The 26,518-nt window shown below is 39.3% G+C and overlaps 2 protein-coding genes across 5 annotated transcripts in view; one reads left to right on the top strand and one right to left on the bottom strand.

Annotated features, from left to right (window-relative positions):
- The window catches only part of EEA1 (early endosome antigen 1), an 84,862-nt gene that overhangs the window by 52,783 nt on the left and 5,561 nt on the right, over window positions 1-26,518 (top strand). For 3 of the 4 annotated variants that reach the window (XM_059471500.1, XM_059471503.1, XM_059471504.1), the window contains 7 exons: window positions 1,992-2,177; window positions 2,598-2,729; window positions 4,529-4,714; window positions 5,022-5,260; window positions 6,713-6,833; window positions 7,174-7,272; window positions 8,376-15,194. In XM_059471500.1, coding sequence (XP_059327483.1) covers window positions 1,992-2,177; window positions 2,598-2,729; window positions 4,529-4,714; window positions 5,022-5,260; window positions 6,713-6,833; window positions 7,174-7,272; window positions 8,376-8,498 — 1,086 coding nt within the window. In that variant the 3' untranslated portion in view covers window positions 8,499-15,194. Of the gene's footprint in view, window positions 1-1,991; window positions 2,178-2,597; window positions 2,730-4,528; window positions 4,715-5,021; window positions 5,261-6,712; window positions 6,834-7,173; window positions 7,273-8,375; window positions 15,195-26,518 lie in introns of those variants that run through there. The other variant, XM_059471502.1, reaches the window with a different exon arrangement.
- PLEKHG7 (pleckstrin homology and RhoGEF domain containing G7) overlaps window positions 16,956-26,518 on the bottom strand; it is a 29,156-nt gene continuing 19,593 nt past the window's right edge. The window contains exons 10-15 of the mRNA XM_059472563.1: window positions 25,389-25,504; window positions 24,533-24,626; window positions 23,988-24,067; window positions 22,549-22,708; window positions 18,566-18,663; window positions 16,956-17,063 (exon numbers count right to left, since the gene is read on the bottom strand). Of these exons, the coding sequence (XP_059328546.1) occupies window positions 16,956-17,063; window positions 18,566-18,663; window positions 22,549-22,708; window positions 23,988-24,067; window positions 24,533-24,626; window positions 25,389-25,504 (656 nt within the window). The remainder of the gene's footprint in view (window positions 17,064-18,565; window positions 18,664-22,548; window positions 22,709-23,987; window positions 24,068-24,532; window positions 24,627-25,388; window positions 25,505-26,518) is intronic.

Raw genomic sequence — 26,518 nt, 5'->3', positions numbered from 1 at the left:
AATTTAATGAATAATTTAATGTTGATCCTTGTGGACTGGGATCAGGGAGCACACAGACTCAGATGCTTTTTTGTGCACTTCATGTAGGTAGAATGAATCGAATCCACCACCCTGCTAGGACCATTTGTGAATCAAACTGTAATTTTAAAATATTTGTATTTATTTAAAGTGTGTACCAGTCAGCTTAGCACTTCTCTTTATTTACACAAATAAGTACTGATTGACCTCTTTTGTTCAGTACCTGTTCCTTGTCTCAGCCTCGGTGTAGACACAATGAGATGATCTGTGCAGTGCAGACACTTTGAGGTGTGGGTTGAGAGAGAAGTCACTGTCCACTTCATCAAATTTAATCATCTGGTGTTAGCAAATTTGATGTAACCACATTTTTTCTACTAGAAACAGAATTGAATGAAAGTTGTGGCTTTACTATGTTTCTTTCTAAAACTTCAGATACTGTTGAAGATGTTATATGATGATGCTAGAATTCCTATCCTCCCTCAGTGTTAGGAAGACAATGGTATTCCACTGTACACAGGGTGAGATAATTTTGCTTTCTGAAATACCAACCCTGATACCTTGAAACTGCAGAAGCATCTCGTATTTTTTTTACAAAAAAATTCTGAGTCAACACCTTTCAAAGTATTAAGTAGTAAATTCTAATAGCTCAGAAAACAAGTGAAGTAATTTGCCTGAAAGTTGATTTTAAAGCTGGTGTGAGCTTTTTAAGAGTCATGGGGATTCTTGAAAATGCTGTTGAATCAGCAGTGTTCCGTCACTGCTGTTTCAAATTAAATCTGACTCTACAAGCAAAATACTTTAGATATTACAAAGGAGGGTCATGAGGCATCAGAAATGAATTAGCTTTTAAATCAATATGGGAGTGACTAAAGCATATGCATAATTGAATTAAGTGAAAATTCTGCTTATAGTTCCTCTTAAAACCACTAACCTTCAACAAGAGGTTTGATTAATATTTAAGCAAGAACTTCAAAAAGAATTGAGTTTTTTTTGGAAGAATTTAAATCCTTACTGTTGCACTGAAGGCAATAAACTTATTAGTAATAATAAATCTCGGCTCATTTTCTGTATCATAGCATCAAAAGTTTCCATAAAATGCCAATATTTTGGAGAAGTGGAGGATGAGTTTGTTTAGTTGTTTTTTTCCTTGTTGGTTTCAAGTGGAACTAGTCTTTAGCTAAGCTAGAAGGTTTAAAAACTGAAAAAGACCTCCCAAAGTTAGACTTTGTTGTGGGCAAACAGAATGAGCTTGGCTTTGGGTCCAAGTTTTGTATTGTTTCTTGGGATTTTGTGACCTGTTTCAGAGAGATAAATCCAAGTTCTTTTTCTAGCTAATGGTGAGAATTAGAAGCAAATAAAGTATAATCTCTGGATTTTGAATGAAAGTTTAAACTTATTGTTTACAATGCTTATGCAGCAGAAACTGTGAAACATTTTATCCGGATATTAGCATTTTTATCCTATATATTTTACTCCAGAATTTTTAAAAATTTTACAGTTGACCTAGTGCTAACTTTATGAAGTCATTGGTGGCAAATAGCATTGAATAATTTTTGAAATCTTCAAAGTATAGCTTCACTGCTTCTTAAGTAACAGCTATCTAGAGTTATAGAACAGTTGATTTGCCTAGATAATAAAATTAATTTATGTGAGCAAATTCAAGTGTATTCTCTTTATTGCAGTCACTTTTTGTTCTTTGCCCTTCTGCATGTTATCACCTTTTGTCTGTGCAAGGATGCAGGCTGGAATACGTACAGTAAGTTTTTGTTCCTGTAAATTAAGCTGGCATAGTTTCTTTTTGCTTTGGGTAACCTTGTAAACTGGAAGTTTCTGTAATTATGCTCTGTTGACATTTGAAGCTAAATGTTGCACACCAGGTAGCAGTTTTTCTACTTGGAAAATGTTTAAGTGGCTGTTTAGTATCTGTAATTTTTATATTGATGGATAACTTGCAGAACTCTCTTTGTGATTAGTCCACAGAAGAAAAACTTGCTCTAGCTCAAGAAGAATTAGTTTCCAGCAGGAATCGAATTGCTAGCAGTAATCAACAAATTCAGGAGCTGAAGAAAGCTCAGTCTGCACTGGAGCAGGATGCATCAAAGAAAGAACAGCAGCTGGGTGAGAAGACCAAAATGCTGCAAGATCTTCAGAATGACAGGGTAAATGCCTCTGCCTTTTGAAATATCCACACAGGAGATATCACATCCACCCCATGCAGGCACCCTTTATTATTTTCTGATTTGAGAGCGTAACACTGTTGTAGTGCATAGCAATACCAGTTTTACTGAACCTCTGGTGAAAAGAGACAGTTGTACTGAATTCGGTTCAGAATATGCTTTCATTTTTCTAGACAGGTTTGTGTCTAGACCGGTGGGAAAACATTATTAGTTTTAAATCTAAAACTGGAATCATGCTGCTAATTGCATTACAAACTATGGATAGATATATGGCAGTTGTTTCTCCTTAGTTACAAAGTCACCAAATAGTTTTTGGGCCCTGAATGTTTTTTGTTTGGTTGGGTTTTTTATTTTGTGAGTTTGGAAGAGGTAACTTTTCTTGCACTTCTATTTCTCTTCAAGATTTTGAAAGAAAAAGATTTGGCTAATGAAAAATGTAAAACGGCAGAGCTCCAGGAAATAAGGAGCAGACTTGAAAAAGAAAGTGCCAAGCTGGGTGAAGAGCTTAAAGCCTGCAAGCAAGAATTTGAGAAGGTACCTTGAGACAAGCTAAGTCTTCTTCATATGTTTGGTTATGTGATGAGAAATATGTGTCTACTCAGTAGATGTTTTCTGGAATGGCTTTGCAAAGATGGTTACTGTAAATATTGGTAGTACAGGTATGGGAACCAAAGCGCAGATTTTATTGAGCTCCCTCAGCAATGATGTCTTGGTTGGTGATGATTCTTGAGCCCCAGGGCCTAGTGAGCCAGGTGGGCTGCATAACTTGTCTTAGCTTCAGGATGGGTTGTATGTCCTGGCTTTTCTTCAGTTCCACTGTAAATTCACTCTGCATACCCCTGCTTGACTATTCTGAAATGAAAAGTGGTCCAGAAGAATCACAAGGGTGAAGTTTTCCACATATTCTAGGCACATCTGGGACTTCTCAAGGATCCATGGTAGAGATGAAATTCTCTTACTGTTGTTTCTTAAAATGTCTTAAAAAGTTACAGTTGGGGAAGCCTCAAAAAAGGCAAATGTCAGGAGCTTCATAAAAGACTAACTCTCTTCCAAAATCATAACAATCAGTTGAGCTCTCTAAAGGTTAAAGGTTGAGAGGATTTATTGAAATAATTTTTAGTCTTCAGTGAAACTAACTGTTTCATGCCACACTCTACATATTCTGTTTTTTTAGTCCCTGTAAAAGCTAAAATTCCTAAAAGGCTGCAGTTTGTGTTTTCCATAAGCAGTTATATTTGCATCTGTTAAGCACACTTAGTTTAAATTATTGCACAAGTATAAATACAGGTACAATTCCCTATACATTAATAAAACTAAAAGAAAATAACATGATTGCTTACAGCCTTCAGATGTTCTTTTGTTCTCCATTGTTTAGAAAATGGTCTGTAATTTTTAGGTATAAGTCTGTACTTTGCTTCTCTTGAGCACTCTGTGCTTGGGGAAAGGTATTCTAATTCTTGTTGTTCCTACAATCTCTATTCTAAAGAATAAAATTTATGAAGATGTAGAAGGTGTGCACACCAGTATCAGCTTAATAGTAATGTCTTCATTTCCCTACAAGCAATCAGACTTAGTTAGACTTAATTTAAGTCTCCTAAAGACTTAAATTCTGTTTCCCATCTCCTAGCAAGGAATAGATTTATATGTAGGGCATCCACTTGTTCTGAGGATATGTTCTTTTCACTGTCCTTGGTTTGGTTTTAACTCATATTGTGAATTTTGATTTATGGAAAATGGTCCACCCCTATTAGTCTGTCAGAACCTGTATCCTTGACTGTGTAAATTTAAGGAAAATTATTCCTGTTAATTAAATGAACTGTTCTACTTGAGTTCAATTACAGAAGAACAAGTAAAGCAATTATTTACATCACCCCATTTGCTTAAAACAGAGTAATTTTTTTATACACTGAGGACTAATAGAAACTAACTTTCTTCCATCAGCATTCAGTTTTACATTGTCATTATAAAGTTTTTAACCTCATTATTGCAAACAGAGAACAATGTGAAGTAAATTTTAGAGCTGTACCTAAAAAATGACAATGGATGCATCTTTTCAAGGAGTGGTAGAAAACAATTCAACAGATTTCCTCTCTACTTTAGTATAAACATATATTAAAATTATTTTTAGAATTGAATGTTGATCGTAATATAAGTTAAAAATCTTTGATCATGAAAATCATTGATACTTTACTCTATAAAATCATCCTTTCTTGTAGTGATAAAACTAAAAATTATCACTGTCCTCTCCTAGGAAAGAATTACAGTAATTTTAATTTAAATCGATTTACACTTTCAGAGTTGCTGCTTTAACTTTGAATTCTGTATCCTAACAGGAGGTGACAAATCTCAAGGATGGAAACCAGCTATTGATTCAACAGAAATTAGAACTGCAGGGCAAAATAGATAATGTAAATTCAACTCTGGAACAGGAGAAACAAAAACATCAAGCTGTCAAAGATCAGCTGAAAAAGAGAGAAGAGGAGCTGAAGAAAGAATGTGCTGAAATTGAAGCCAAACTGGTTAGTATGTTAGAGAGAATGAGACTGCTATTTTATGAACATGCCTTTGGATTTTTCCAGAGACAGAAAGGATGCAATGGGTTGACTTTAATGTCACTTTACGGGAGCTTTTAAATGACAAGATAAAAAAATCTGTGAGGCATTTATTGGTGTAGGAAAATTCAGTGGGGTGACAGCCTTGTCTAGTAGAGTATCTTAATTAAAAGTAGTGATTCTATTACAGTAAGATTCTTTGGCTCAATTAAATGTAGGGAATAGGGAAAGAATGCTTGGAAGCTTGTTTTTAATTTTCCCATTGTTTTTATAGCACACAGAGAAAAAAGACAAAGAAGAAGAAAAACGGAAACATGATGAAAAAGAGACCAAGCTCACCATGCAGGTGACAGCCCTGAATGAAAACCTGGCTACCATGAAGAAAGAGTGGCAAAGCAGTCAAAGACGAGTGAGCGAGCTGGAGAAGCAGACAGATGATTTACGTGGGGACAATGCTGTCCTGGAAGCAACAGTCCAGAATAATCAGGATGAGAGAAGAGCATTGCTGGAGAGGTAAGCTGTGGTCATGACTAAGGAAGTGTAGTTTGAGAAATTAAATGAACTGAGGGTGAAAACTTGTTTGAGTTGATTTGGGATTCTGTATTCATGCTTTATTTAAATCTGTATTTGCTCTTAGTGCCTGGGCTGTGGGTGCAGTTTCCAGAGTGCAACTCTCTTGTCATCTCTGCCAAAGCACAGCAAGAGGTTTTGGGAACCAACTGTGCTCTTTGTGATCATTCTGTAGAAAACAGGGCAGGCTTATCAGGATCTTTACTAATTACCAAAGCTACAGCTCTGTGCTTGCTCTCAAAGATTTATGTCGGTCTGTAAAACCCTTCTAAATCCACTGGGCTTCTCTGAGATTTCAGGTGTATAGGCTGTAGCTTCTCATCTGTTGTGTCAACCTTGTGGGGCCTGGCAGAGAGAACTTCTCTTACCTGAGCTAACTGTCCTTCTCCATCACTGTGAGGTTCCCATGCCTTGATTCAGTTTGGATACATGTACAAGTCATCCAGAAGCCTGGAAGAGACCCCTTAAGTAACACAGAATTTGCATAGGAACTCCCAGGTGTGCCCACTACTCTGTGTTAGGAGACTGAGTGTAATTGGATTAGATAGGCTAAAGTTCACAAAGGAGGCATTTTCTTCCTCCTGAAAAGCTACAGTTTTATTTTCTCCCATCCTGCTGTTGTCTCTACAACATATTTAAGTCTAAGGTAAGCAGGGTGCTTTTCCTTCAGACAGCAGGAGGCCTTGCAAGGCAGCAGGAGCTACTTGAATGCAGTGATTTCCAGGGTAGAAGAAACACCTGTGAGACAGGAAGCTTTCTTTGTCCTTTTTTCCTGACATGTTTGGTGAAGGCAGAGGGGAAAACTTTTGTCAGTACTGTCAGTCTTGGTGGTTTGACTTTTGAGCAGTAAACCTTGGAAAAGGATGGGATCAATTCAAGTGAGATCCTCTTTCTTTGGCAATCCCTTGCTGTACTGTGTTGAACTCATCCTGTAGCTGTTTACAGCTTGGCAGAAAAACACCCTTTGAAATTTGGCTTTGAGCAGCTAACTGAGTTTCAGCTGATGGGAGGTGGCCTTGGTAGAAGAAAAAGGTTTCTTTTCTGCCCTGTTGCCTGACCTGATCTGCAGCAGCTGGTTTGGGAGAGTGTCCCATTGCACAGGGGTGTTTATCAGGGCTTGCTGTTGAGAGACTGCCTTCAGCACTGTCCCTGCCTTGGGGTGTAACTCCAGGTATTGATAAGCTGCAGATACTTAGGAGCAATGCCAGTATAATCTTTAACTGGTTGTTACAACAGAATGTTTTCCTAGTTAAGGCATCCAAGAACTTTTCAGAGTAAGGATTTTTTTGGCTGGATTTTATGTGGGTAAGTTCTCAGACTGACAACTGGCTCAAAGGACACACAGTGTACGTTGTCTTAAATGCTTTCAGCTGACTGTTTATTATTTTGCCTCAGGTGTATAAAAAGTGAGGGAGAAATTGAAAAGCTTCAGGCCAAACTTGTAGAAATGAAGAAAAAGTTGGACAATACAACGGCTGCAATGCAGGAACTTGGCCGAGAAAACCAGTCATTGCAGGTATAATTTGATTTGAAGCTATAAAACCTGTTGATTCTCTGTTTGGGACCTTAGGAGAATTTCAGATTTGTGTCAGTTTGGTGATGGGTTGCCTTTCTAAAGTGAATTAAGGTGTTATGTTCGTGGTGTGTGAGGGTCTGTCTGTGTGTTATTAAATCTGCTTATAGTTTTGAAGCTTAGAAGGTTTCCTCTCTGAATGGCCATAAGCCCTGAGTATCGTGACATAATTGGTGCTTTTATTTTGCAATAGGTAGTGCATGCTGTGGAAATAGAGGGTATTAGAGAGAATAGACATGCAATTTTTAAAAAAGCCTGATTTTTTTTTACATCTTCTGTATAGATCAAACACACACAAGCTCTCAACAGGAAGTGGGCAGAAGACAATGAGGTACAGAATTGTATGGCCTGTGGAAAAGGCTTTTCGGTGACAGTAAGAAGGGTAGGTGTGTTCTACTCTGTGGCTATGATGTTTTTCTATTTGTATTGTTTCCAAACTCTTGGATTGGATACAGCCTTCAGAAAATGGCCTGAATCGTACTGTGATTCTCAAGACATCTCAGAATACAGTTATTGTTTGAAGTGCCTTAACATATTAAAAATAATGGCTGTGGAGCTTGCTTTATTCATGATTCTTTTTCCATTTTAGCAGCATCAGTTTATAAACAGAGTTAAAATGCTTCAATTCCCAAAGCAAGCAGGCAAAATTACTGTTGTAAGCATATTTACAGAAAATATATTTATAACTGATCTGAACTAGATTTATGGATATATGGACATATATATATATCTCCATATATCCATATGGATATATAGATTTATGGGTATAAAAAGAATGTAATTTGGTTGAAATTAGATATGGGCGAAAATATGAGGCATCACTATGATCTGGTGCTTTGTGACTATACATTTGTAAACATGGAGCAGAAGAAACAAATGGATGTGTTTTAGGTCTGGAGTCAGACCTTGCTTGAAAAACTGCTGTGGTCAGCTAAGATGTTATCATCAATTGACAGGGTCTGCCATTCATCCAGAGATGAGCACCCCTCCAACAAGTGGCTTGGCAATGAAGTAGATGAGGGATATTTGTGAGGTTCATTTTTGCAGAGCTTCCTGATATAGTCTTAGGTGACTCCCCCTGGCCTGCACTATTTTGGTGATGTTCTTTGGGTAGTCTTTGAACAGAGACTGCTGGATCCTTTGATTCAAGGATACTTCTCAATATGAAAGCAGGTAATTACGTATAAGAAGATGGTATTTCATGTGACCAGAACAAGCTCAAGAGAACAAATTCAAGAGGAGGATGAACTATTTTCTATTTTCTGAAACTGAGATATTCTCTTGACTCAGTGAAGCACTTCTGAATGTTTTAATCATATACCCTTTAGAAAGGATTTACTGAAATTACCTTCTCTCTGCTATGTGACTCCCAATTAAAAATTAAGAGTAAGTTTTGAAACATGGGAGTTGACTTGACATGATAGTGGTCTCTATTAGTAATCACTGCCACTGATATTCAGCATGTATGTTTCTTCTCTTTTGCAGCATCACTGTAGACAGTGTGGAAATATCTTTTGTGCTGAGTGCTCAGCAAAGAATGCCTTAACTCCTTCTTCCAAGAAGCCTGTCCGAGTCTGCGACACTTGCTTTAATGACTTGCAAGGATAACTGGCTATCGTGAGTGACAAAGAAATGTTACACTAAAATTTACTATTTCTGTTGATGCACTTCATTCAGCACTCAGACTACTATTCAGTTTGGACAATGATTGTAACACTTGGCAAAATCTAGTATATTTTAAAATGTTTATTGATACCAAGCAAAACTATTGTATTTTTTCGTGAGACATGGGCTCAGATCATTCATAGCTTACTGACATTCATCATGGAAAGAGCTTTTATGTCTAGATTAGAAATATCCAGTTATTTGTAAATAAAGTTTAAACAGAGGAGTAACAATGTATTTTTTTATCTTTTATTTTTTTGTTCAAGAGAAACAGCATTTATGTGATATTGGAATTTATTCTTGTTTCCTTCAAAGAAAAAGGAAGATGCAAAAACTTGTGAGGATTTTATGTATCAAATGTTGCTGTAAAAACATAACTAATTGTTGCATTTGATTGTGTATCTGATGGTCTTTATAACCCCCTGTGATTTGTTTTTTTTTTTCTCTCTCTGGTTCTTGTTTTTCTTTCTGAAGTTTGAACTCCACAATGAGGGTAATGGCTGGACTCAACTTCAACTCAGTTTATTTGCCCACTTGTATTATCAGCACCCAAGTCCTTATCTAATACAGCACTTGGGTGCTGGAACACCTTTACACATGCTCTGTTGCATAGTTGGTGCGTGAGTGCATCTGTCTTTCTGAGAGAGTTATGTGTGAACAAGTGATGAGACAAAGTTTATCTGGCATTGTAGCAATATTATATAATGCATTACAATATTTCCCATAGTGATTGATTTCACTTTTACAAATTTGGTTGACACATTTTAATATTCAAGAAACTCTTACATCATGTTTTTTTGCATTAAAAAGCAAACAAACAATGCTGGTAGAAGCCTGTAGCACATCTCTGCCCCTGCCCATACCCTGGAAGCATTGAGAGATCACTGATGTTCTAAGGGACATCCAGACCTTCCAAGCCAGGCATCCAGCTGAGAAAAAGTATTTTTTGAGACAGCTGTAGTTTTTCTGGCCTTTTATTCTGTCCCTTCCTCAGCTTTTGGTGGAAGAAATTGAACTCCTGTAACACCTAACAAACCTCACTTTTCCATTACTCCATTTGACCCCCATTACCAGAGGCTCTGAAGTGTTATGTTAGTTGTGTGATTTAGTCTGCTTAGAATGGAAAACTGGCTTTGTTATAAGCCAAATAGTTCTAACAAAGAGGCCAACATGTATGACAATTAATATTTATTCATGCTTTCTGTACTGGGAACAGAAGTTTCTTGTACAGTTTGTGCAGGCTCCATACTTCTTTTTTGTTGTGATTTTGTTTGCACCTCTTCATTTTTGCTTGCCTGTCTCTAATTTTTCCTCCCTTTGTGTCTGGTATTTCAAAACCCTTAAGATTATATTTTCTAAGCAGGGGTTATGCCTTCCAATATTTAGGAATTTTTTTTTTTGTCTTAAATACCCTAATAAATTCTCTACCCCTCAAATGCTTCAGTATCTTACCAATTTTTGCCAGCTGTTCAGAGAAAAAAGTTGTGTCCTGAATTCCTCTACTTCTTTTCTGAGGCAAGGAATCGAATTCTGTCACAATGATGGTAGCTTAGTCATCATTAGGAAGATTTGTTTGCTTTTATCTAGTTACAGCTCTATATGTGAATGAAGAAGTGTCTTCTTTATAAAAAATGTCTTGATTAACTGTCAAGTGAGGAAACTTTGTCCTTCTACTCCAGAAGTAGTGATCTATATGTTTCATATCCTCTTTCAACTTACCCAGCAAGTTCTACATTTGCACTGTCAAGGAGTTTTGTTAAAATTCAGTTCTTATTTCCCAGAAGCCAGCTGAATTATGTGACTTGTTCTTGTCATAGTAAAAGGATTTGGGTTGCCTCTATGGTTCATACAAAACACTGACCTGCTTTTCTGGTTTGACTTGAGTTGCTTGCTCAAAAAAGAAAAACAAACTACTGCAACAATTCCATATGAATAGAGCCTCTGGACTCCCTGTTTCTCCTCATCAGTATAACTGTTAGGCATAAGAATCTTTTGAATAGAAAATATGAACAGAATCTCTGCCTCTGGGAATTTTTTTCTATTTATTTGTTTACTGAGAGAAACAAAAAAATTTGCTTTATAGTCTTTCTTTGTCTGGCTTCAGAAATGTGGGAAAAGTAGAGATGTGACGGTTGTGCTCCAGCCTAGATGCGTTCTGCCCTTTTGTGTAACACACAACAGCCTTGTGCTGTTCTTTGGGTGAAGGACAGCCACACAGAACAGGAGGGATTTTGAGCAGGAAGGAAGAAACTTCCCACAGCTGCCTGAGATTAAAACACATGAGGCAGAGGAAAATGGGGATCTTTGAGTGGAACTTGGAAAGTGTTTAGAAGATTCAGTTGTGTTTAGGCATTTTGCTTTTGATTGGGAACATATGAAAGCTCAGGAGTGACTTCTGCAATGGTAGAAGCTCTGGAAGGAAGCTCTAGAAGCTCTCTTAATTCAGCCTTTTGGGATGTCATTGTATAAAGACAAGCAGAGTCACCTTTCTCAGCAGGCTGCTGAAGCAGTGCGGTTGGTTGACTGCAGATCACACCTTGAAGTGGAGCTCTTCAGCTTCAGGGGCAAAACCAGCTTGATTTTTGAAAGTTGCTTTTTGCTGCCTAGTTTATATAAGCAGCTTTTAGAGGGGATGGAAATGCTTTTTGAATGCACATTTGTAGAAAGAAGTATTGTTAAAATCTGGAGGAGCAGTGGGGTAGAAACTTTCATGTTCGAGCTTTGATTCTGCAGCAATAGATCATGATTTCTACAGCTTTTCACTGTGAAAAGTGAATTTATGACTCCATGGCTGAGTATCATGCTCCTTGTTTTGTACTTGTAACTCTTAGTGCTGGTCTGTATTTGTTGACAAGTTGATGGTAGACTGACTGTATAATACTTGGCTTCACTGCCAGGTTGGAATCTGTGTTCAAGCTCAAGAAAATATTCCATAATAAGGGAAACTGGAAGGTGAAAAGTTGTGTATTTACAAATATGCTTGCAGAATCTGACTGTTTTGATGGGCATGTTTCAGTAGGAATGTGGGCTTTTTCTTCCACTGCCTTCTAAGTAACTGGAAAACCAAGTAAAAAGTAAAAAGCTTGGTGACTATTACCACAGTAAAAAAAAGGATTCCAGGCAAAACAGTTTAATTCACTGATTTTTCAGACTTCAGACACAGAAACAGAGGGGAAAAATAATAAAAAGGCAGAAGAGACAGACTCTTGGAACTGTAGAATGCATAGTTATGTGTTTTTACAGCTTCTAGCAATAGGCAGAATGCTCTGATTCCCTGAGGGGCGGCCATTTTAGAGGAAGAGGTGAAAATGATGGCAAAACCAGCACTCAAACCAGTAGGTTTGTGGGATCCTCAAGCAGCTTTTGATTGCTACTCATTACTGTGGCATCAGGAATGGGACAGTGAAGTGTGGGCTTTGTTCTTGAAACTGTGCCATCTGCAGGATACTCCATCCACATTCAGAATTGCTGCAGGGGCAGAATGTGAGAGACCAGCTGCTTCATGGGCAGAGATAAGCTACAGAAGCTTTTGTAAATGTGTAAAGGATGGTCTTACTAAGGGTGGGGAGAAGTTTTTTTAACTTCCTGGAGACAACACCTCTCTTCCCAGTCAAAGACTCACAGTCCCTTGGATTTTTGCCCCACAAATGCCAAATCCTGCTGTTCCACTCTGGCCTCATGCCAGCAGTACATCATACTGGAGACAGGTAGCGTTGCAGAGGTCAGTGGCAGGCTTTTGATATTAGCTGGCTTTCCTTCACTGTTATTTATTTCTTCTCCCCACGTACTCCCTCATGTAATCTTCCCCCTTCTGCAAATGTTGAATGAAGAGGATAAAAGTAATGAGTCACAGTAGGAACAGTTGCTGTCTGGAGATGAAGAGACAAAAGGAATTTTCTGCTGCAGCTTCCAACAGAGGCAAGAGGTTTAGAGGGATCTCAGTTTTCAGCTGGCTTCACTCTCTGGCACAAATGTCCACGACTGTAGGGTGAAATGTGGGTTTTTGCCTCTGTTTTTGGAAGGTGTCAAGTAACCAAGTTGCCATGGAGTGTGGAGCACAAGGTACACAAGAACAATGAATAACTACTTTTGTTGGCTTTGGGACCATTAGGGTTGTTTGTGAACCCTCACTGGAAAAGCTTTCTTATTAGTGAAGCAAGAAGGGATTTGGGAGCAGAAGCATGGAGTAACCTCTCTGTGTTTGTATTACATGAGCCAGAACAATTGAGCTTCTCATGCTAGATGTAAGAAAAGTGACATTCATAAAGGAACCTGAAAAACTCAACTGCTTTTCTGGATTATTGTCAGTTCACCATGGAGTGGAAACAAATGCTTGTTGCAAAACTTAAAAATTTTATGGCCAGTACTCAGTGATGGACAGAAAAATATTGGACCTGAAGTTCAAATAGATTCTAAACTATACCAAGAAGAATGATATAATGATTTGAGTATGTAGAAACTGATAAATTATTCTTCCAGGTACCACCTCTGCTGCTCTCATATTGTCAGAGACCTAGGAAACAACACTGTCATTTGCACTGTGCACTTTTTGCTGTCTAAGAGAATCTGTAATAAGTGGAATGGCATCATGTGCATGGCATGTGTTAGCTGTAGTCATTGGACAGCAGGTTTATAATCAGCTGGATTTTTCACTGTATACATTTGGCCCTAAGGAGAACTGCACTCACAGTTCCTTTTACCAAAAACACATCATCTGAGAGCACATATAAGAAAAACCTTGTTAGTCACACATGTCTTTGTGGAACTTAATTTTAAGATTATAAAGTGAAAAAAAAAAAAGAATTTTACATATTTTCAAGGATCTTGCCAGTTGTCTGTTTCTTTGGTTTTGAAGTCTTGACCTCAGCATCCATTTTAGAATGAGTTTAAAACTATTGTCCAACATAGGCACTCCAAAAGGACTAATTGATGTACTTTTCAAAACCAGCTATAATTGCATGTAAGTCCTGCCATTGAAATTTGGTTTTGTGGTATTTTTTTCTGTTTCTTTTTAAATGGACACTGAATAAAAAGTTTGCATGTTTAGAGAGAATATTAGATACCACTTAAGTTCCCAATAATGAAGTGTGTAGGTAGTAGGTTATGTAATAAACTCTGCATATTGTCTGTAGCTCCCCACATACTACACACTCACTATGCAGTGGATAGAGAAGTGTCTGTGCGTTTAAAGACTGATGAAGCCCTGCTACCCCTTTGGATCAATGTTGTATGAAAGCAGGAGCCTGGAAGGCACATTTTCCAATTTTCCCTCCCCCTGTGATGGAAACTTAAAACTAAAACCAAATTTGTCTGTATTTTGTGCTTTTTTTTTTGGGTAAAGAGGGCTGGGAAAGGATGTTCATTGTTAAATGTCAACAGGTCAGTGCTGGCAGGTCCAGGCCACTGCTGTTGGCTTCATGGCAAAGTCCTCCGTTGTACCACGCTGGAGCTTGATTCCTGGCACAAAAAGGATGTTTGAAAGAGCATCTCGCTGGGTTAGCAAATACCAGAACTTTTTATAGTAATATGTCCAAAATGCTGCTTGTATAGAAATAGTCACTTTTGTAAGAAAAGAAAAAAAAACACAAAAAAAGTCACACCACACCCCCCCCATTTGATGCCATCACATAAGATTTAATTTAAGCTACCTCTCAATGTGAAATTCAAACATTAGGTAAGTTTAATAAGGTTTTCTCACGGTCATGTTATGTAAAAGTTATAGTGAATGCCAAAATTGCAAAAGTTTATTACCAAAAAGGAAAATAGTTAACTTTTTTTTTTTTTAATGTGTATTTGAAATAATCCAACACTTTCAAGTTATTGTGAATTCTCTTAAATTCTTTTAACTTCTGTAGTTTCAACCTTGCAAACTCTAGCTGCTGGACAGGAAATAAATTACATCTACAAGCTTTCATAATTAAGGTCTGCTGGGTAAAACCAATTTTGTGTGGAGCTTTGTTGTTTGGTTACAGATAGCCTCAGTCACCAAATGTACCATTCACTCGGTCGTGGTTTTTTCCTTCAGTACTCGAGATATGAACTTGATGAATGGAGTTCTGTAATGGATGCGTGCCACAAATTACATGGTCTCATTTGCCTCTTTTCTGACTTTTAATGATCAGTTTATTATTGCAGATGTGAATATTGTTCATACAGCTTAATTTCTGTATAATTGTATAAAATATAAATGGAAAAAAATATAAGTTTTTACTTGATATTTAGAAGTAATGTATTATAAAAGACTTATGTTGCAGTTTTACTTACAGAGTACTGTACTTCTAAACTGGATCATACCATCTTGGTAGGTGTAGATAGATTTTTTGCATGGGTCTGTTTTGGTTTTATTTCTTTTTAATTGAAGTTTTATTCTCTAAGTTCTGCTTTCAGTGTTTGTGTTTACTACTTGTGATCATGTAGTTGTGCCTTATATTGTGAAAGAATTTAGTCCAGTGCGCACTGTAATTCTTAAACTCTGTGATCTGGAAGGTGGCTGTGGATTTGAATGGGAAGGTGACACCCATGCATCAAAGGGTTCTGTATAAACTATGATGAATTGTTGCTGAAATGTCATTTTTCTTTTCTAATATGTTAAAGGAATGACTATTAATAATAATAAAAAAATTAGACCTTTCTAATAGACCAGGTTATATCATTCAAAACTACCTTGCTCTGTTTCAGACAGCAAAGATACATTGAAATGGTGGATATATAGTTTTACAACTATAGATGTACTGTTCTTGTAGATGAACTGTTCTTACACACATGTAAGAGCAAGCTAAATGTTCCAGTTTCTTAGAGTTGCAGGGAGCTGAAGCAAAGGCTTTGACATTCCTGAGAACACAGTAATAATGACTGTTTTTCAAATCTGTTCTTTTCACAGGTTAAATTTAGAGTAGTCTTTTCATTCCCAATAGCTGTGCAAGGCTGTTGAGTATCCCACATTTGGTGGAAGTCCTTCTGTCGCTGACTGTGTTCTGACATCACAGTTGATGCAGCTGGACAATTGGCATAACTGGAAAACTCAAAAAGTGGCACTTGTTTTATTTTTTAGACCAATGAAGGTCTCACTTGTGAAATGGAGAGCTCTTTCAGGGTGGAACTGTGTTGCAGAGAGAAGCCAGATGGTTAATGTGGGAGATCAGTCCTGAGCCACTAATGAATTATGGAGGCACAACCAAACAACCCATGTTTGGCTATTGAAGCAGGGGCTCTGTGTGGATATGGAGAAAGATGGACAAGAGAGGTTTCCTCTGAAATTGGGTTTGAATTGGGAAGTCAATTTCTCCCTCAGCTCCTTCCTGAGGTATGTTTCCCTTGACACCACAGAAGAGCCTCTTGAACTTGCATCTCCAGGAAGACAAGCCTGTGTGTAAATACTGCCTTCCCCTGGGCTCTCCTCCTTGGAGACATGCTGGCCAGGAATGACTGCTTGTCTGCTAAACTGAGTAGACCTGGCTAAAGGTTGTTTTGATAAAAAGTATCCAAAGTGAAATACCCTCTCCCTTCTGCCAAGCACATAAAGCACACACCTTAGTCTGTCAGGTGTGGCTCCTCTGGGCTTGAAATACCTTTGTCCTGTCAGCACTGGTTTCAGGATGCTCTGAGGTTCTGGTAAGCCTTTGGTGTGATGCAGTGTGCAGCTGAGCTTGGGATCAGGAGATGGAGAACAGCTGTGTCAGCCAAGTTGTGGCAAGGCATTGGCAGCCTGTGTAATGCCCTGGTGCAGATCTGTCTGCACTCTGCTGTGCCCTCCTGCTTCACACATCCCACCCTTGGCATGGAACCTAATGGCTGTTCCTTTGCCAGGAAGGAAAAACTTGCCCATGATAGACACAGGGGAAGAGCAGGAATTTGTGTATCACAGTGGCCAGGCTGTATCTGGAGAGCACTGGACCAGGTAAGTGCATACATATGTATACATATATCCACACACTCAGTATTAATGCAAAAACCATCTTGGGATATTACAGGTTACTGGGTAGAGACACATAAATATCAGAAGCTATGGCTACACAATTCTAATTTAATGAAATTTATTAAAACAGTTTGAATGATGCAATAACCCTTCTAAACTTCTCTGGTGAATGAATTGTCCTTACCAACATAGGGGTTTTTTCCCTGTTATGCTTTCTAGGAAATGACAAGCTCTATTAAAACTTCCTTGGGTGGCAAGAACCTTCGCTAGGTGAAGCAAGGAGCATCCAGGAGTGACATATTTGTTGCATGGCTCATTCCTCTCCTCCAATTTATTCCTACATGGTGTGGTCTATGCACCATACTTTTGTCAAGTCAGAAATTTGTTAGCTTCAGAGACCTAAGGCATTGTATTTATATTATAAAATAACTATATTATCACCACAAAAATCTTCCACTGGCTCTATCAGTGCAATGCTGACATTATTAAATTTCAGAGGATTCAACAGGGAAGCAGAAAGCAGTTCTTTTCTTGGTTTCATGTTGTGTGGTGTAATTGGAGATTGCTGTTTTTATCTGTGACATCCATGCTTTCTGTAACAAGAAAAACTATTTGTAAACCACGGCAACCTAAAAATTTTCCAGTAAGTTAGATGCATAAACATCCAGAGCCTTTAGTTTTATTTAGCCTCTCTTCAGGCTTGTGCTCATAATTGCTGAAGGAAACATGAATTATCCCACAACTGAGACTCTCCCAGTTGTTCAGGCCACTACATGCTGCTGGAATCCGTGTCTGAGGCCAGGGATTTCCAGCAAATGCTTCTATTTTTGGTTGGAAGGTAGGATTTTAATGCTCTGTTTGTAATGGTGAAGTTTGTTACAGGCTATTTCACCCCTTTCTTGTGATGTTTATTCATCAGCTTAACGCTGTCCCTGCAGTTGGGTTCCTCATTTTTTTGATTACGACAGCTTCCGTTCTATCAGCTTCACAAGTTCTGTCCCCTCCAAGATCTGCCATGTGCTGCCAACTGAATTTCAGTTTCTATATCATGCTGACAGCATTCAGGTCTATGTTTGCTGTCATCCAGGTATGAGGGCAGGGAGTGATGTAGAGATAATTTCAAATATGTAACTTCCTTCTCTCCAGATAGTCTGGTGACAGAAGTTGAGTTGTCTCTGAATTGCTATGATTAGACATTGGACTAACCCTAAGAGGATTTATCCTTTGGACTAAAACCTTTAAAGGGCCCTTTCAACCCAAACTATTCTGTGATTCTATGACATTAAGAAGATGGTAGCCCTGGTATGAAGGCAGTTTTGGAAAAGGAAGGTCGTATTTCAGTAACAGGAGAAAGTAATGACTTCTTGAGTGGATAGCTATTCCAAGTACCAGCCAGTGACTAGAAAATGGAAAGAATTCACTCAGTGTTTCTTTTAGAACAAGTCTACCACCATTTACTTGTAAGAATTAGTATTTGTGGTTATCAAATTTCTGTGCATTAGGTATTAGAGAAGGAAATTCAACTTACATGAGAAAGCAAAATACTGTGAAGTGCCCAACACACTTTCAGATGTTATACACATTGCTGTTACTAGTAATGTGACATGGTGTGAAAATGAGGGGTAAATTTATGTAACAGTGGAATTAATCTTACCATCTGTTCAGTCTGAAATGGCAAAATGCATGTTTTGAATAGATGAGCATGAGACAGTTTTCTGATCTGAGTACTACTGCATGTGAGTTGGGTGTAGGGGGGAATTGTTTTGGTGTTGACTGCTCTGGAGGGCCTGACCATCTACTGTGACACAAGAAATGGATATTTATTTTTTTTTGCAATCAGAATTGATAATGTTTTTCAACAAGAATATGCCCTGCTAACCACCCTGATAGAAAAATGGAACATGTTCAGCAGCAAAAATTCTGTAACAAATATGTGAGCCAGAGCACTGGGGTGTTATTTTGTTTTGTTTTAGTTTTGGTCAAGTGTCACAACTGCAAGAGATTCTTATCACAGCATGACCACTTTTAGGCTGCCACCCTCCTTTAGGAAAAGCATAGTTGGGTAATTAGAGAAGAAAAAAAAGATGTTACCTACCTTGGCAGTCTCTGTCTGAGCTTGTAGCAAGAAGAGTGCTATGCACTGCCGATACCTGTTCTCATGCTGAATTAGAAAAGCATTTCGCAGGCTGAAGACTGTGAAAAAATGTAAAGAAGTGATATAAATGCACCTCATACAACTGTCAGTCCAGTTTTATATCCAATTTTTTCATTGTTTATGATCAAAGAAATGATATATGTAAGCATCTTTTTTTATTTCTAAAAGGGCAATTGCACCCTCATAGGGTGAGTTAATTTTGTTGTGTAGGAAGCTTTCTTATTTCAAAATGTAAATTCTACTTGCATTTTTAAAATTTTAGTTGCTTCATCATTGTGCAGCTAAGATGCTTTTGAGTCTACCTCAGGATCATTAAGAAATATTTCCCTTCAAAGTGGCCTAAATCATAACTGAAGTTAAAGAAAAACAAATATCAAAAATCAAAAAGAGAAGTCCTATTTTATTTAAGTCTGTATGATGGCTGGCACATGGGGAAGTGGCTGGTGCTGTCTTTGGGTTCTTCTTGGGTGTGTGCCTGAGCTGGTGCTCCTGGGGATGCCCAGGCATAGTGCCTCTGTTCCCTGCCACACTTTTGTTCATGAGGGTGACTGTGATCATCATGTAGTGCATTTCTCTGCAAGGGGACAAAGTGACACCAATGTCACACATCTGGAATAAAGGGGGAGGTTAATCAGAAAGAATGTTGCTGCTTACAACCTTCAGAGCTGGGTTCCTACTATTGTATTTACATGTAAAGTTATATCTCTTGTCATGGTGTTTGGAGGTAGTTCTCCTTTTAGGGTACCTTCCTGGTGTTATGAACTCACCATTTTATCTTCTATTCCTTCATTAATGCATAGAAGGCTTTGGAAAAGAATTATCAGCCTGCTGCCAAAAGGATATTTGTAGGATATTGCAACATATATTTTTTTTCTAGTACTTGCATTGAGCTTTGTTTATTTTCAAAGTGATGTCAGCCTTCAGCAAACTAACAGAAGCAAAAGTACTTGCTAGATCAAAAATCAGGATTTCATTTTTGATTAATGTGATGGATCATATGACCTTTCTGAGAACATGCTAACTAATCTTTTAGTGCCACCAGTAATAAAAGTCTCTTTGAGAGTGGAGATAAATTGGCAATGTTCCCCAAGGTCACACATTCCAGACAATATTAAATATTTTTCTTTCTCCTGCAATGGGATATTTTCTGTTGACACTGGAATGTTTGCTTGTTGTTTTACAAAGAATGGTGGGAATCTGAACTGCAATCTCCCTACAGTAATTTTTCTCACTGTTTTTATTGTACCTCACCCCAAGGGGTCCTGTCTTAGGATGGGGCTTCCAAGGTCTTGTGAGACTACAAGTGAGTAACACTTGCCATGGCTACAGCTCTAGTAAAGCTGGTAAGAATATATGAGAGAGAAGTCAAGCAATGAGGCCAAGGGTGCAGGGAAGGGTCATAGCCAGTGGACAGAGCCTAGGCTGGAATGCCAGAGGCAGCTTTTTCTATTCTGATGATTGCAGCTGGATAACAGAGATAGAAAGACCCTGGTTAGGAATCTCTATGGGAAATGCTGGCTTGGGAAAAAAAAAATCCAGAAATGTTATTTCCATCTCCATTACGGTTTTTATGGCCAATCTAGTAGGTGCAAACTGGAGGGTGACTGCACTGCCTTCTCCAGCACCCAAGCAGCTGTTGGCCTTGCATTTGCATTCAGCCTGGGCTTCTGTGGGATGTGGGGCTGCCCTCCCCTCCAACCTGCAGGCAAGAGGTGGCTGGTACTTTTGCTCCATTTCTACTGGTTTGGTAGGGGAGCTAATTAGGCAGGCAGACAGTGCCTGGAACATGTTTTAAAAAAAGGTTATTATTCTTTGTGTTCATCCCCTTATCTTGTCTTTAGTAATTTGCCTTTTATTGCCTACCTTTATATCCTCTCAGCATTGATGCTGAATGCTAAATAGTCTGGGTGAATGTATTTCAAAGTTATCATAAATTTTACAGACTCTAGGTTGATTTTCCTTATCTATTGCTTTCTCACAGAGCACTGTAGCTCCCTAAGCTTTTCTTTTCAATCTTTAAGATAGGACGACCCTGGAGCCCAGAGATTTGTATTCCTTTTCATTCTCTTTGATATAGGAGTCTCCTGTGATCTTGGCAGTGTTAGACTGAATCAATGAATCCTTAAGGCTGGAAAAGACCTCCAAAATCATTGAGTCCAACCTTTGACTGAACCACCATGTCAGCTAGACCACAGCCCTAAGTGCCACCTCCAGTCATTTCTTGAACACTTCCAGGGGTGCTGACTCCACCACCTCCCTGGGCAGCCTGTTCCAATCCTTAACCACCCATTCTGTGAAAATATTCTGGTGTCCATCCTGAACCTCTCCTGGTGCAGGTTAAGGCCATTTCCTTTTGTGCCATCGCCGCTTGCCTGGGAGTAGAGGCCATCTCCCACCTGGCTACAGCCTCTTTTCAGGTGGTTGTAGGGAGTGATGATATCACCCCTTTTCTCCAGGCTAAACATCCCCAGATTCCTCAGCCACTCCTTTTAGGACTTACTCTTGAGACCCTTCCCAAGCTTCACTGCTCCTCTCTGGGCACACTCTGGATTTTCAATGTATTTTTGTAGAGAGTGGCCTGGAACTGGACACAGAATTTGAGCTGTGGTCTCACCAGTGCCAAGTACAGATCTCTTCCCTGGTCCTGCTGGTCACATTATTGTTCATACTGGCCAGGATGCCATTGGGCTGCTTGGCCACCTGGGCACACACTGGCTCATGTTCAGCTGGCTATCAGCCAGCACCCCAGGTCCTTTTTCTCTGGGCTGCTTTCCAGCCCAGGCTCATAATGCTGCCTGGTGGTGTTGTGACTGAAGTGCAGCACACAGCACTTCACCTTACTGAATCTCTTGCACTTGGCCTCAGCCCATTGATGCAGCCTGTCTAGATCCCTCTGCAGAGCCTTCCTACCTCCCATTGGATCAACAGTCCCACCCAAATTAATGCCATGTGGGGCTTAAAGCTTCCCTCTCTCCCCTCATCCACGTCTTTTATGAAAGTGTTAAACAGGACCAGCACCAATACTGAGCCCTGGGGAGCATCACTAGTGACTGGCCACCAAGGGGATGTGGCACCATTCGCCACCAGGGTGAGGTGTGGGAGCCTGCTGCGTCACAGGTTCAGACCAAGGGGAGGCCTGATGGTGCATGCCTGCTCCCTGACCCAAAATCTGATTTTGGTGACTTCAGGAACCTTGTTTTGGCAGGGTAAGGCTGGTCACTCTCTGTGGCAGTCAGCCCTCCTTCACTCCACACCCAACTGCACAGCAGCAGGGATAGGAGAAGTATTCCCCAGTGATACATTTGGATGTCTGAGAGCGAGGAAGCATTGATGTGTGCTGGGTGATTTCCATTTTCTCAGGAGCTGGTGGAGATGTGAGTAGGAGCAGTAGCAGGAGGTAAATCTCCTCTCCAGCCTCCTTGAGAATGGCTGCTGTGTTATGTGGGAGGATATCTGGGAGAACAATGTGGTGGTGCAGCTGAAAAAATGTTGCAAAGCTAGTAGGGGACTGAAAATGTTCTTGGGGTGAACTGAAAGGTTTGGGGTTTGAGATACCCTTGGTTTGAGAGACCATGTTAGGACAGTTAGGAAAGGGAACACTTGGCTTGTGAGAAAGAAGTCATTGGAGTCTTGCTGCCTCCTTTGGGGTGAATGGACAGTATGTGACAGTCACTGGTGTGTGTGAGTCACTGCTGGCAGCAGGGGCTGCGGGCTGTGGAGTCTGAGGCAGCAGCTCATGCCTCCCAGCAGGAGCAGAGCTGTGAAGCCAGGCAGGGCTGAGGCACCAGTGTTTGCACTCCAGGCGTCTGGGGGTGGTTTGTGGGCAAACAGCAGCTTGTCCTTATGCTGCCACACACACAGTGCATTGACATGGTGTTTATGAAGGCGTTCATAACAGGCATGGTGTGCATGCAGGCACTTACCTGTAACTTGGATGGGTTCAACATTTGTCAGTATGAGTCTGTCTAGTGGGATGGGCTGGTCTAGGACTGTGCAAAATCCCCCCTCTCTTATGAAGGACTGTAGCTCAGGAGTGAGGGAAGGACAGATGGGGATTAGGCTGGTGTCTGAGCCTCCATATTTCTGGGAATAGAAATGAAGTTGGTTAGCAGGTTGTCTGCCATCTGCTCATGAGGTATAGGCACTAAACAACTCTAAATTATGTGCTTTCTCTTATCAAGGATACACAGAGATCTTATTTGCCTGAGGAATCTTGGAAAAACTGAGTGGTACCTGGAGCTCTCCTGCAAGGTCACACTTTGCATTAAAAAGCTAAAAAAGAAACACAATACAAGTCCACAAGCAGAAGACAGTCATAGGCATTCCAAAAGTATTTCCCCCCTTTCCCTCCTTATTTTAATAGCAGGTTTTTTTCTCCTTTCCTTGGGGGTAAGTTTCCTTATCTCTCCTCATGCATATGCACAGGACAGATTCCCTGGAGCTCCAGATGAGTTGCAGCCCTTCACAGAAGGTTCTCCAACACATGTCCGTGGGACAGCCCTCAAAGAGATTTGCCTAAGGGTACCAGGTCCCTTGAATTTCTGCTTGCCTCACCAGCCTCGTTGCTAAGGGATGGTGCTGCGAGTCTAAAACGTCTCACTGCATGCTTTCTTAATCTTCTTTCTCTCTAAAGCAGAACACCTGCTTCTTTAAAAAAAACCCAAACAACCTGGGAGATTATCACAGGTTCATTTAGACTCAGTTTACATCAGTTGCATAAACGTAATTAGCGAAATGCACTCCTACACTGGAGCTTTAGGAATTTCAGGTTGTCCAGTTCTTCTGTTGGTGTCTAAATAGAGATATTTATCATCTATAGAACTCTATGACATAATCATTCATCAAGAAACGTTTTCTTAAAATGAGTAATTATATTTCAATTTCAAACTTGGGGAAGTCAAGGCAAAGAGAGGACAACAAGCAGTACAGCCAATCTTACATCATTTTTGCCTTTCCCTGTTTTTTCCTTTAAGTTTTTTTTTTTCTTCTTTCCAACAGTTCTGATATCTCTGGGATAAAAAATTCTCAGGTTTCAGGGACCATTATAAAAAGTCTTACATTCCTGAAACTTTTCTGAGCTTTAGGAATCCAACTCATCAGAACAACATCAGGAAGATATTAAGGTCTTGTAATGTAAATTCTGCCAGTAATAGTGTTCCTGTACCATGCTGAGCCTAGAAGCAGGCTTTTGAATCAGTGTTATGGTTTGCTAGTCACATAAGGAAGTATCAGCTGTTCTTCATGCTGATTAGTCATCTTGTATTTTTATAATTAGATCAATCTTGCAAAGTACATTCAAAAGCCATCCAAAAGTTAAAAAAATGTAACAACTGCAACCATGTATATCTCTAGACATTATTACCTTTTTGTTACGTTTAATTTTGGTAATTAGTAGGAAATCATCAAATAAAAAGAGGTAGACATCAAGGAGCCTTGTGCTTTCTGAGAAGAAAAACAAAAAATCAGTTTTATGGTGTGATTATTTTAAGGAATTGCTACTTCTAAGATGAGGCACATCTATGAATCACTGCACCTTACAGAATGCTTTTAACAAAGAAGCCTTGTCTCAGTATAGTTCACAACTACTTGTCCTCCAGTGTGCATTCTCAAATGCACTAAATCATACGTCTCAGTCATTTTGGCTACTAAATTTGTACCTTGTAGCAGCTACCTCATTCTAATATAACAATTCCTTGCTTGCCAGGAAAAAGGACAATAAACAATCATACAGACCATCATCCTATTGGCAGCTTGGATGTATCTCAGTTTCTCTCTGATAAACTATGTGGTTGCTTTTACCTTCCTGCACCTGCCCAAATGCTGTTGCAGAGGTTCATTCTAGATCTGCCATAACAATGTATAATTCTGTTAAGCTATCTCTGGACACCAGGAGATCAGGGACTTTACCTGCTAGCATCAGCTTCCCTTCATGAAGGAGAAGTCTGTTCGCTGAAGACAAAATGTTTTCACTGCTGTTTTCTCTTAAGTTTTGCTTCAAACACTTGACCCAAAAAAAGAGAGAAAGAGAATGGGGGAATCATGCATAATGGATGATGAACAGGGAAGCAACCAGCAGCTAAACAAAATGAGCATTTGTGTGTTCTTACCTCAGGCTAAGTACATCACACAGCTGATAACTGAGCATGCCTGTGTTTCTTCAGCAGTGCTATTGCTTAAATGTCTTTATGCTTTTGAAATGTTAAGCTGGGATTTACTTTTCCAAATTGAGTTTAATGGTGTTTGCAGCCCTGTATGTGAACAGACATAATCCTTGAGGTGGGGCCCACTTGATGATGTTACGATAGTGCTGCTTAAAATCTGTCTGGGTAGGTACGGCAAAAATGTGCACACCCAGGTATGCTGTGTGATTTTTTTGTAATGCATTTTAAGTGTAAATGGGAAGTTCTTTGGCTCAGCTTGAGAAGTGAAAGAGGCAAATCATTTCTACTTTATTGAATGCTGGTAATACTTACATCTATCCCATTTCCTTCTGTCCCCTAAAAGCAAATATGGTAGAGTCCCCCTGGACTGTATCATTGCCCTCTCCTGGATGTGGAGAGCAACCCATGCTGCCATCCAAGGCACTGTGTGTGTTCAGCTACAGCACTCAGTGCCCAGGCTGCAGCTGCCCCTGTTAGAGCAGAGCCATCCCCACTAGCTAGAATACAGACAACCAGCCAGCTGTAGATCACACTAGGAAGCCAGACAGGAAACTAAACCCTCCTCTAGAAAAAAACCCAAACCTCTTTTAAAATCTGCTTACCTCTGGAACAAAGAACCTTTTGTCACGATCCCAGACCTGAGGCCAAATTATGACCTCTTGCAGCTGCCTGAACTTCTGAAAGTTATCCAACCACTTGACTTTTCCTTCCAGATCCCCTGAAATGTGTGAAACACCAGTTACTCCCAGGGCTGGCAAAAGCAGTCCTGTTTCTAGAAGATGCTGAATACCAATTTTCTCCTGTGAAAGCTGAAGTACCTCACATGTGAGGCCCCAGATGAAATCTTGATCTCATTGTAAAAAATGCCTAAACTCTACTTAGATCAGCAAGTACAGAATTTAAATTCATGCATTCAAAGATGCTTAAATTCGCTGCTAAATGAAAAAATTGTGTTTACTAATCTGTCTGGGGAACAGGAAATCATATAAAACTTAATTAAACTGTAATCTTAAAAATGTCTTCAAAATAAGTTCTGTCATCCTAAACTGTCTGGTATAGTGAGAGAAAAATATTTTTCATTATATAGAGCCTGATAAAAAGACTGTTGAAATTAATGAGAATTAATTTCAGAGGAAGTGTTGCCAGAAGTGATTGACGTGGGGGTCCCTCAAAATGTGAAAAATGGGGACTGTGTCTTTGCTGATTCAAAGCCATTATGGGCAAAACTTTAATGGACCTGCAACTGAAATTTCAAGTCTTTGGGTGGAGTGATATTGCAGAAAATGGTTTCAGATAATGGTTTTCACATACCTCCCCACCAGAAGGGGAGTGCTTAGACTACAACTGTTTATTATGTTACTGGTTCACTGATCAAAACTTGTCAGGTGTCTGTGAGTAAAGATGGGTCACCCTTCTATCTTTGATTTCCTTCATCCAGAGGTGTCTAATTTCTGGAAGGACCTCTTTATTCTGCCAGTAATACTCTCCACACATCTCATGGTCTTTTGGGGCCACACCTAAAACTGCTGTCCTTATATATGTTAAATATAGAGATATTATATATTTTAAAAAATTCAGGAAAAAAATTAATATCTGAACCAGCCTCTTGTTTTATGCAATAATTAATAATCTGTAGCTGAGACAACTTTACATAGTAGGACCTGTCATTAGTGAAAGGTCATGGACATAATATTCCCCTTGTGAGAGAAAATTTATCCTATTAAGGATCAGC

This window comes from Ammospiza nelsoni, chromosome 5, assembly GCF_027579445.1.
Source record: "Ammospiza nelsoni isolate bAmmNel1 chromosome 5, bAmmNel1.pri, whole genome shotgun sequence".
Lineage (NCBI taxonomy): Eukaryota > Metazoa > Chordata > Aves > Passeriformes > Passerellidae > Ammospiza > Ammospiza nelsoni.
The sequence above is the reverse complement of the archived record's forward strand: the minus strand, read 5'-3'. Positions and strand labels throughout refer to the sequence as shown.